We start from the raw sequence: 11968 nt of genomic DNA on the forward strand, positions 1-11968 counted from the left end.
CCCCAAGCAGAGTGGGGGAAGCCCCACTGCGCTAATCATTTCAATCTAGACGTGCCAAACCCTCGAGACAAGCACACAGGAGAAAGCCTGAAGCACTGGCCTGGGCAGCGGACGCTTGATTTCCAGGGCCTGGGCTGGCAACACGCTGGGACGGCTGCACCACGGCCAGCCCGCCAGAGCCACTGGGGACCAGAAATCAACCACGCTCGGAGATCAACTTGGGATGGGCACCCGGGGGGAAAAAGGCCAAATCCCCGCATAGGGTCAATTCTGCCTGGTGCCTCTTGGGCTGAGCATCTAGGGCACTTAAGTTTCCCCTTGCAGAGCTGGTGATGGCCAATTCCTCTTTTTGGGTCAAAGAAGAGATCTGGGTGCCCATTCTAAGGAATGCCTACCAGGCCAACTCCACAGGTTCACCACACATCATGGGCTTGGCAAAAACAGTAAAGAAACGTCATGCTTCAAAGGAGGCTGGCCTCACTTCCCCCAGTCTACAGAGGGAGCATCCTGCTTCCTTCTGCAGATCAAGTAACTCGGCCAGCTCTGAGTCTTCCCTAGCGTGTGCTCTGGTATGGAATCTGAGCCTTGGTTTTCTCATCTGCAGAATGGAGTAAGTGTAGCACCCCCCTCAAGGGGTTGTGAGGGTTAAATGAGATAACATGGATGAAACCCCTGATGTCCCCAGGGGGCAGGCAAAGAGTAAGTACTAGACACATAGTAACTATTGGTATTAAGAACCACGGAGCAAGAGCATGACCATGCGGACTATCCTCAACAGTTGCCAATCCTTATGGGAAAGCACTTTCTCTGTGGAGAAGCTACAGCCGACTCCCCTCAGGGACCGCTGCTAACCACTGGCCAGCAAGCTCCTGCTTTCTTTTTGGTCGGTCTATGCATGGGCCATCCTCTGACGATGACACCGACAGGTCAAAACCTCCCCTTCCTCAGCTCTCATCCAGGGGGTCCAACAAAGTAACCAAGTGGAGGACCAGGAGGAAGAGGCCCAGGGAGCGCTGAGTCCAGGGAAAAGGGAACCAAGGTCCCTGACAGAGATGAGGTTTGGCAACATGGACAACCTCTAGATGAGAGAGCTGGATGGAAGCTGAGAGGGACCTGGGTTTATGCTTCGACCTCATTTATGAGAGAGAGAGAGAGAGGGGAGAGATGGACACAGAACAAAAAAGAGGAAAACCCATGGAGCAGTGGCTGTTACCTGAAGATCATGAGAGCCCTTGACAAGAGGCGGCTAGGTTAATGTGAAGGTCAGGGTCATGATCATTAACTGCCCAAACTCTCAACAAATTGCCTGGGTAGGCTCTGAATGACCCATTAACTAGGGACAAAATTACAAAAATTACAAGGAGGCTCCGCCTCTTCAAATGTTTAACGACAGGCCTAAATGCAGACGTGCGGGATCCCCAAGTCTGACCCGGGGGGACAGTCGGTTACTAAGAGCAAAGGCATGGAACCTTCTTCCTTTACAAAACTGGCTCAGGGCACCTGCCTGAGGAAGGCCCCTGGAGACCTTCCCTAGATTTAGGCCATGGTGAAGCAGCCACAGGGAGGGGAACCTCACTGAGGGATTTTCAGAGGCTGGAAACTCTTGAAATAAGCCTCTGGGTCTTGCACGTGTTTTTCAGTGTCCTTACTACCTAGGTTCATCAACCACAAACCAGGAGCAAATAAGCACTGTGTTTGCCTGTCCCTCAACGTTCTCAGGAGTGGTCATAACTGGCTCTGTGATGTCACAGCATTTCCATGGCAACAGGGCCACATCACAGACCCCACCCAAGCAGCAAGCACCAACCAGCCCTGGGAGATGAGAAACCCAAGCCATACCCTGAACCCCTCACTTCAACAGAAGTGAGACAGCCTGCCCAGTGCCAGGACCCTGCCAGAAACACACCAACAAGTCAACATGGGGGAAACTGGAGAACTCTGAGTCCAGATTGGGTATCTGAGATACTACGTAATTACTGTTAATTTTGTTAGGCATGGTTAAAGTTTTGTAGTTATGTTAAAAAAAAAAAAATTAAGTTAAAGATTCATACTGAAGAATGTATGGGTGAAATGAGATGAGACCTGGGATGTGCTTCAAAATACTCAAGGGGGACAGAGGAGGTAGTGAGATGAACCAAAACTGGCAAAATGATGTTTAGAATTGTTAAAACTGGTGATGGGTACACAGCAGTCCATGATATTATTTCCTTGTCTCTTAAATACTGGTAGGTTAGAAAATGTCCCTAAGAAAACATGAACAGATTAAAAAAGATGCCCTGGGTGAGGACAATCTCTCAGTCAAGTGAACAGAGCTCATCAAGGTCCTCAAGACGTTCTTTCCCCCCAGCAAAGAGTTCAAGGGAGGGCCTTCACCAGCCCTCACCTCTTGGCGGTGGTTTCCCCAACTACAAAACCTCCCTGGGCACCCCAGGGCCTCATAAAGTCCAAGAGCCATAGGAACTATTCATGACTAACATCCTGCAGCAGTGATTTCCAAGCCAGGTACCACACTGCTGAGCTCTGCAATCTGTCACCGAAACTCATGAACAAACCCATGAACAAACATATGCAGTAATGACTCAGTATCCCCATTTTACAGACAAGTAAACTGAGGCTCAGAGATGGGAAGAAATACGCCCACAGGGTCACAGCAGGAAGCAGCAGAACGGGAATCCGAGTTCAGGACTTTCTGACTCCATGGCCAGCTTTTAAACTCAACCCTTGAAACAATTAGAAATTATCCAAAAGAGAGTAATTTACTATACAGACCAACTAACCAAACAACTGCCACCCTGAAGTTTAAACTTGAGTTGGAAAAAAATAACACATAGGTGCAGAAAATAGATCAAATCAAACAGTACTGCAAAAAATGCCAAAGGGAGGCCCTAAGACACCAGACAAGCTCCTTCAACACTCTGCTCTGTTTCAACTGTAAAGCAAAGGCAGTAAAGGAATCTGAGATGGATATATTAATACATCCTCCTGGGAAGAATCCCCCGAAACCATGTAAATCAAGGATTTAGCGCCAACCTGGCCCAAGATACAGGCTCAGGAGTAAATCTATCAACAGGAAAAGACGCTATAAGCCCATCTCCCCAGGCCATCCCACGTCAAATAAACGCAACTGGGACATTCCAAAATATGACCCAAAGAATCTGGATAGTTTAGGGAATAAGAGGTACTCAGAAAGGTCCAAGGAATCTTAGCAAAAAACAGGACTTATCCCAACAGGGACAGAAAGCAGTATTAATACAAGGAAAGAAAATTCCAAAGTCCTCTAGAAGGACTGCTTCATCCCCAAGTGTGTGGCACCCACAAACCTCTGAAGCAGAACATTGCTGTAGAGCTGAAAACAAGCTGACCAAGTAAAAACCCAGCCTCCTGGAAGGATCTGAGTCAAAAGTATCCTTTTCTTGGCTTGAATAGCTATTCTCCTACTCCCACTTGCTCTGAAAACAGTCTTCTTGATAAAAGCATCTCTCTGTTTCAAGTTTTTCCTGTCAGATGAACCTCTGAAATATGCTTCTCTTTCTAGCCACCTTCTCAGGACAACCACGCGTTGGATTGCTTAAAGCTGGAAAGATGCTGGCTCTCACCCAAAGAGAGCCGATTCCTGTTATTCCAGAAAGGAAAGCTGAATCACAATACCTGTAAACTAAGACTTCTTGTTGATAATCTTTTTTCAGAGGAATCAATTTGATTCCATTTAGCCAAGACAACATATTAATATTTTCCTCTTACAAGAGATCTGGCCTTGGATGCCCAGATTTCTTGTTCATATACACAATTATCTGTTTACAATTACTTGTTAACTTCCGCTCAACTGTGGGCTCTGGGAGGGCAGAGAAGAGACTGATAGTCATCCCTGGGTTTCCAAGGGCTCAGAACAGGGCCAGGTATAGATGGGGTGGGTGCTTGGGATTCAGTCCACACAAACAGGCATCCATCTCAGCCATCCACGCCCACTGTCAATTTCATCAGCACAGTCAGTCATTGGACTATTTCCCAGGGAGCAACCTGGATCACTTAAAACTCTGTAATCAGCAGGTCACTGAGGGGTGACCTCTGATTGCAAACTCACTCACCAAGGTGTTTGCTGAGGGCTTCCTGACAGGCCAGAGGGTAAAGGACAGGAGCCCCTAAGTGACTGCTACATCAACCCAGCAGTTGAAAGCAGCTGCCGGTCAGTCACCTCGGGGCTGCAGCCAGGGCCCCGCCACGGCTGCAAAAAGGCTGTGCTTCCGGGGACTGCTCTGGTGCCCTGAGCGACGGCAGAGCCTGGAATCCCAAGGAAACCTAAGCCCTAGTGTCTGTTAGGAAAATGCAGAGGGCAATAATCCAAGCCACCTGCAGTGGACATTCAGCCAAATAACACTTGCGCCTGGGCCCAGGCTCCCTTGGGTCGGGCCACGGCAGGGATGGGTTAGCTGCCATCCGCGTTCATGCTGGACTTCAAGAGGGCTCCGGTTACTCCTAATGAATGAAAACCCCTTTGCTTCAAAAGGTTCAAAAGCCGGGGTATAGAACACAGCAATGATGGAACCCTCAGCAAGTCATAGAGGGGCAGGAGTACAGAGGACTCCCCCCTCAACAACTTTAGAGTTCCCTCCCACTCCCCACCCCCACAACAAAAATAAGCAATGGTGGCTGATGTGCAAGCCCTCCAGGCACGAGGCCCACAACCAGTGCAGAGGCCAGCAAACTTTCTTACAGAGCAAAGGAGTAAATGCTTTAGGCTTTGCAGGTCATACAGTCTATGTCCCAATTACTCCACTGTTTAGTGCAAAAGCAGCCACCACTGAGATAAAGGAATGCTTCAATAAAACTCAACATACAAACTTCCACAAAACCACATTTAATCTTCGCAGTACTCTGCTTTTTCTATCCTCTTTCATTTTCTTTTCCCCCAAACACAGGAGGCAAATCAATAAATGAACTTCATATTCCACTAAAGCCTGCCTGCTGCAGTTTGAAAAATACTGTACTAGATCCAGGTTGGCCTCTGGGCACAGAGCTCAGGTCTGGGTATAGGCTGCCCAGGTTCTAACTGCCTCCACACCCAACAGCTCTCTGACCTTCAAAAAGCCGACTTCACCTGTCTTTCAGTTTCTCAGCGTAAGGCTGAAGTGAGCTAATGCAGGAGAGGCACTCAGCCGGCAGGGGCAGGTAACCTTTGACCTTCATATAACAATGCCCAATAGGTATCCACATACCTTTGGGAAGGCCAGGAGACTGCCTTAAGAGTTGAGCAATTCGTGAGGTATAATCAGACTGCCTGACTCCCAGGGCCACCGCCACCCACCACTTCCCACCGTCTCCACCAGAACAGGGCCAGCCTGGCGTGGAGGGAGCAGGCAGCACCCAGGCTCCACGGAGCTTCCTGGCTCCGGAGTCTGGGGTTTCTGGGACCCCTCGACAGGGACAAAGGATCCAGCTTGAAATTTAGCTAGCCGCAGAGCCAAGGTTTCTCTAATGGCTCTGCCTGGGATCTAGCCATTTAGCACAACCTTACCATTCATTTCCAAGGCATCTACTCTGCAGCCAGTACCAGGAGCTGCAGTCGCAGCAACCGGTTCACCGTGGCCAGAAGCCACAGAAGGCAGGGCAGACACAAGAAGGTAACATGAGCTCTGCTAAAAAGGCAGTGGCAACCTTTGCCCAACTCTAAATAAAGTCCCGAGGAGAGACGGGCTCCTTGAACACTGCGAGTGAACACTGTTCTCTGCTCCAAGAAAAGCACGGGACAAGCCTGGCTGCTAAATGAATAGAACCTGAACTGGCTCGGCCAAATCACCACGGGGTGGGAGAACCTTGGAGCTGGGGCGGGCCTTGCTTATTTTTCTCAGAGACTCTGGTGAGGGCGAAGGACTTGCTTAGGGGGATGTGACTAGTTAGCAGTGGGTGAACTGCCAGAGCCCTCTCGATCCCTTGCTCTCAGGAGGCTGGCCAAAGTTGTAGCCTTAACTGAGACCTGAACTGCAAAAGATGAATAGGGGAAGTAGCCAGTACGAACTCAATTCAAGAATACTGCAGTGGGCAGCCATTCCCTTCTCCAGGGGATCTTCCTGACCCAGGGATCGAACCTAGGTCTCCTGCATAGCAGGCAGATTCTTTACTGTCTAAGCCACCAGAGAAGCCCATGTCTGTTTTAGCATCTTATAATAATGACACTGAGCAAGTAAGAAATGCTTTTTACGATTGCTCCCACTGGGGTGCAACCCTAATGGGCTCCTTGCAATTTTAATGAGCTGACCATAAAGAAATCTAAGAGGTGAGAAACTGACTTCCTTCAAAGACACAGATGCTACTCTTACCTCTGTTTACACACCAGACTGTATATTCTATTTAGAGTTCTTCTCTAGCAGGGACAGCAGGAAGATAAAGAAGCCAAGATTCTCTGAATGCTAGGCATTGTGTGGGTGTCCTACATATGCCCATCTGACCACAGTGCCCGAGGGGAAGGCATTATCCTCAGTGCCCACTGCACACTGAACACAAGCTTATCCATCTCCAAACCCACGCTGTTCCTTCACATCCTGTCGCCACCTCCAATGTTCAGAAGATGTCACCACTTGCCTTACAAATAGCGAGCTGAGTCACCAGTTCACACAGATGATAAGTAACAAAAACAAGAGAAAGATCCTCAACCTGGAGCAATTTGGACAGCAGACGCAAACTATGCTCTGAGCAGAGAGCCGACATACTACCGAAAACGATTCCAACATGGGACCTAACTACAGCTAAGACAGTCCCAAAAGCGGTGTCTTCCTCCTGCTCATCAACTGATTCAGTGTCAGAAATGTATTTAAGAAACTGCCCTTGTAACCTCGTACTGTTACTAAAGCAAGATAAAAAGCTTTGCACGATGTCTTCAACACTGCCATCTTCATGAACTAACAAAAGTAAAAGATCTACAGCAAAGACTTGGCCCATAAATTTGGAAGGTCAAATCCATGATACCCAACTTCCAGTTTCACCTTAACTTACCCAAATTAACCTTATATGCCACCCAAACAGCCAAGCCTTTTCCACTCTTTTCACTGGGTTTTGACTCTGAAACGGACCTCAAGCCATGTAACAGGATTCCCTCCACCAGTGAGCAGACTGCTCCTACATGTCTTTCAATCAGCTTATTAAATACCAACTGCCAGAAATCTCAAAAACCATCCTTTTTTTTCCCTTTCCCTTCCTATTGTGTCAGTAGTTACATTACCAAGGTACAGGTGAGCACTGTGCTCAGCACAGCCACTTCACTGTTTGTGCTGAATTATTTTCTTCTAACAGCTTAAGCTGGGTTACAATCAGCTGCTCTGGTCCTAGAAGATATGGTCCACAGGGACCAAAATTAGGTTCTCTGGAATATGGTTTGACCTGAAGCTACCCACAAAGGCTTGGTAATAGTTTCATTAGCAATTTTCACCACAGAGGCTATTTACTGTAACTGGATCTGGCCTACACGATGGAATGTTCTAGGGACCTGACAACCACAAAAACGTAACATAAGTGAACAAGTAAGGCAACCCTGGGACACCCAATTTTCTCCCATCAGGGAAGGGAAAAGATCAAAGAGAAAGGAGTGGAGGTGGAGGCCTTATTCAACAAGCCTGATGGGAAACTCTCCACATTCAACCGGACGGGAACATCCAAACTCAATCAACATCCATCTCTAACTTGCCAGTCAACAGCTGAGAAAGCCTACATTTCTACAGGTGCAAAACAAGGTCCCCTTGAGATCAGCCCTCCTGGCTGAGGATAAGTCAGAGTGGTGGTTTTCTAAAACAGCTAGCTCTACTTTAAAAAATTCTGGCTTGTCTGAGACTCAAAAATGTAAACCTTCAGAGCAAATTGAAATCTCATCTGGGAGACAGTTGCAGAAGGTGAGTTAGAAAGCCCTTTTGGGGAATCACATTTTTTTTTTCTTTTGAAGAGCAAATTTGAGAGGAGTTAAAAAAAATAAAGGAGTTTATGACCAGAATAACCATGTTTCCATGGTCACAGATGATTTTTGTTTCTACTGGGAGATTTTTTATTTGCTTTCAGATTAAACCTCTCCCCAAGAGAATATAAAAATTTTAAAGATTACAAGTGTGTAAGAGCTACTGTTAAATCAGAGATTCTGAGTGACACCCTTTTTTTTCTCTTTTTTGCAACATCCATTAATTTGAATTTTAACACTGGTACATCAGTTTGGCGGGAAAAGGTAGTACTGTGACATTTCAAAAACGAAGACTACTGAGATACAGTTTGACATGACTGGGGCTTCTTGGATTTGATAGGACTTCTTTGAGAAGGAAAAAACAACAAACCCTTGTGTTGATGTGCCTGAGCGTTTCAGTGTTTGAGGAGATAGTTTAACATTAACGACCGCTAAAAAAATTCACTTAAAAAAGAAATCCAATTTCCTTCACATCTCATTTTAAAAGTAAAATTTTTAAAAAAGCATCCTTCTACACTTGAGTAGCCCTTGACACTTGGTAGGGTCATCTATTAGCATCCAGTTTCTGCTCTTGACTCCTGGAGGAGGAATTTGACAAATGGGAAACTTCAAATGAATGCTAATTTTCAGCTGACCCTATGCACTAGAAAGTGTGTTCAGTTTGTGCTTCAGACTTTTTTTTGCAGGAATACTGGACTGTGTGGACATTGCTTCCTCCCACAAAGGCTTTTACATACCTAAGATCCTCACGGCACTTAAGTTGTGAACATATCGAGAGAAAGAACAAAACAAGTGGCCCACTGAATTGCACTTTACGTGTTTCCTCATCTAAACGTCAGTGAACTTATTTTCTCCTAAGAACGGAAAAAAGGAAACAGGATCTTTGGGAAGGGAAGAGGGCTGTGTGTTAAAAAGTTTTCTCTAACAGAGCAGTATGTCAGGGACCAAAAGTGGGCAAGAGGGAAACTGGAACTTCACCGTGTTTTGTCTTTTAACAGAACTTATGCTTGTAAAACATATCAGAAGGAGTGTTTGATTATGCAAGTCATTTCTGTTGCTTTTTCCTTGTACATGTAGGAGAGAGGGGACTGGGGGCTGGAGGAAGTGTTCTCTCCACCATGGCTGGGTGTGTAACACGTTTGCATCAACTTTTCACGGTCAGGCATGTGCTTTCGAACAAAGGAACAGTGGAGACGGGGAGAGGAGACTGAGGCTTGACACACTTTACAGATTTTGGTGCTTAAACAGTACTTTACAAATGACTTGCTTAATTTAAACGTCCGTCACCATAAAGATATGAGAAAATAGGGTCTACTTGAACCACAATCTTTTGGGTCGGCTGGGAAAAGGGGAGGAAGAACATTAACTTGAACACAAATATCATAAACCAAATTCAGTAACTTTGTCTCCTACAAACGGATGTGAAGTATCCACTTTCTTCAAAGATGAAGGCTGGAGACAAAGCAATGGACTGAAATGGCAAGAGGGAGATCAAGGGCTTGGAAACATATGGGCCTCTTAGGTAGGTTTTTGACATGTTACAGTAATGCACCTTTTTTTTTTTTTTTGGAAAACTGTGTACATCAAATTAAAAAAAACTAAACATCGAAAGGATGTGCAAGTCTAAAAGGGCTCAACAGGGTTAGAATCCTGATTTGAACATATAAATTCACTCACTCAAGCATCACTTTGGTCTAAAGGCGAGGAGGAAGGCAGGCAGGAAAGGGACAAAAAGAGGGAGATAATTGAATTACTCAATAAAAGAGGCTACTTACCAGCCCAACCCATTGTAAGACATACACTTCTGACATAAGAGAACTCCTTAGAGGTCGAATAAAGCGTGTAAGCACCTTTGAGTAAAGCACCTGCCCCAAGAGGGGGCCCGGAAGCCCGACGTGGGCTTAGCGAACAGACCTTTGCTAATCTGTTTATTTCCTTGAACTGGAGTCAGGCTGCGATGGGCTGCGATTCCCAGGACGATACATTTAATTAGAACAAAACAGAACAAAACAAAAAAAAATTTGTAAAAAGCTCACCAAACTGCTGCACTTGTGTCTCTGAATGTGGGTGGCATTTCTTTTAAAAGGCAAAGTATGGTCTGTGAAGGAGAAAGGGAAAAGGGGAGGTGGGAGTGGGGAGAAGGGGCCGTGGTGCCTGGCGGGCGAAGCCCTAGCTAAGACCCCAGTCTAAGGGAGGGTCCTCTGCGACTCCCCAACCCCGGGCTGCGACGAGGCAGCCATCTGTCCAGCGCCCTCTTCCTCTCCCCACCCCCACTCCCTCCAAGACTCTCTCCAGCCGGCTGAAACCCTGCTATCATTTCCAAATCCACTCTCTAGCCATCTCTTTCCCTGCCCTACCAGGGAAGAGTGGGCGAACCCCGCACCCCAACCTTCTGCTGGCGCAGGGGAAATGGGGCCCCAACCTCGCGCTGAAACGCGCCGGGCTGGCCCCTTTATCACCCTCCAGAGAAGGGCATGGGGCGAGCCCATTTCGCACTTAATACAGGGGAGGGGGGCGCTCCCTTTCACCACTTGGCAAAGCACAAGGAAACCTCGTTTTTTTTTTGCTCCCGGAAGGGATGGCGCCCCATGATAGCCCGAAAAGGGAGGGAACCCGACGAGAAAGAGGGGACCAACTTCCTCTCCTCTCCCAGGCAAGGAAACCAAACCTCAACAGCTTACCCCCCAACCCCACGCGCCAATAAACGCCATCACCTACCTACGAAAAGCAGAAGGACCCCTCCCTTAAAAAATAGCTTGGGGAAGGGTCTTCGCCCCAAAATGAGGCAGGGGCTTCCAAAGGGGCAAGGGATCACAACCCCCCGCAATTTTTGCCCCCCTAGGGAATAGCTAGGCAACAACTCCCGCCAAAAAGTGTAAAAGAGCCCCAACCGAAAGGACCCCCCCATTAGGATGGAGAAAGAAATGAACGAACCCCCACTTTCTGTCTCCCACGAAAGCTAGGGTACCTCTCCAAGTAGGGCAGGGCACACCTCCCCCAGGAGAAAGGATACTGCCGGGGGCTGGGAGACCCCGCCAACTCCCTAAGAGCGGGGCTCTGGCTCCAGATCCCCCCAAAGGGTCCGGGAGCCCCTCCCCCATTCCCTTCCCCGAAGCCAGGCGACAGGCAGGCGGGCCCGTGGCTGCCAGCTCCGGGCGCAGGGGCAGCCAGGACCCCCGTGGGCTTCCGAAGCCCCCCCCCGGCGCCCCCTCCCCAGGGCGGGCGCAGGGGGTCCGGGGGGCGCCTCCTCACCTTCCCCTCAGCATGGCGCCCAAAAAAGACAGAGCGAGAGCGAGGGAGAGCGGGCGAGCGCCGCGAGGGGGGGGAAACGCATGAGGCCAGGAGAGAAAGCAAGCGAGAAAGAGCGAGCGAGCGAGAGACACCCACCGACCCCGCCCTTCCTTCTTCTCCTCCTCCTCCTCCTCCTCCTCCTCCGCGGCCCGGCCCAACATGGCCGCCGCCCCCCTTCCTCCTCCTCCTCCTCCTCCACCTCCCCCCGGGGACGCCGCCCCAGCCGGGCCGGGGGCCTGACCTGTCGTCAGGGAGCGGGAGGCGGTGGAGGAGGTGCGGGGTAGCCAGGCAGGCGTCGGGGGGACACAGAGGAGGCGAAGGCGTTGATGGCGGTGGTGGCGATGGCGGCGGCGGCGACTCTGATGGCGGCGGCGGGGGGGTCCCGGGCGCGGCCTCCATAGTTCCTTTGGGGGGGGAGGGGATGTTAATGCACGAAAAAGGACTGCTTGGGCGTAGCGGGAGGGGCACACTTCAGCTCTTGAGGGCTCCTGATCGGAATGGGTATATATTTTTTCAATTTCGGAATCACCTCTGCGCCGACCTCCGCGTAGGCCGCGCGGCCTAGGCCTCCGGGGGCCGCTCGCCGCCTGCTTACTCCGCAGCCCGCCGCGGGGTCACTCGCTCACGGGCGCAGGGCCCTCATCGGGGCGAGAGGCGCCCCCGACACACACACACACGCACCCCCGCGGGCCCGGGGATGGGAGACCCGGGGGACACGGACACTGGTGGGTGGTTCGGTGT

At 49.4% G+C, this 11968-nt stretch overlaps 1 protein-coding gene across 2 annotated transcripts in view; it reads right to left on the minus strand.

The window, feature by feature from the left end:
* ZC3H4 (zinc finger CCCH-type containing 4) overlaps positions 1–11265 on the minus strand; it is a 35225-nt gene extending 23960 nt beyond the window's left edge. The window contains exons 1-2 of one of the 2 annotated variants that reach the window (XM_052656979.1): positions 11189–11226; positions 9973–10034 (exon numbers count right to left, since the gene is read on the minus strand). In XM_052656979.1, the coding sequence (XP_052512939.1) occupies positions 9973–10010 (38 nt within the window). In that variant the 5' untranslated portion in view covers positions 10011–10034; positions 11189–11226. Of the gene's footprint in view, positions 1–9972; positions 10035–11188 lie in introns of both variants that reach the window. The other variant, XM_052656980.1, reaches the window with a different exon arrangement.
* Between the last annotated feature and the right edge of the window lie 703 nt (positions 11266–11968).

Source organism: Budorcas taxicolor, chromosome 18, assembly GCF_023091745.1.
Source record: "Budorcas taxicolor isolate Tak-1 chromosome 18, Takin1.1, whole genome shotgun sequence".
Lineage (NCBI taxonomy): Eukaryota > Metazoa > Chordata > Mammalia > Artiodactyla > Bovidae > Budorcas > Budorcas taxicolor.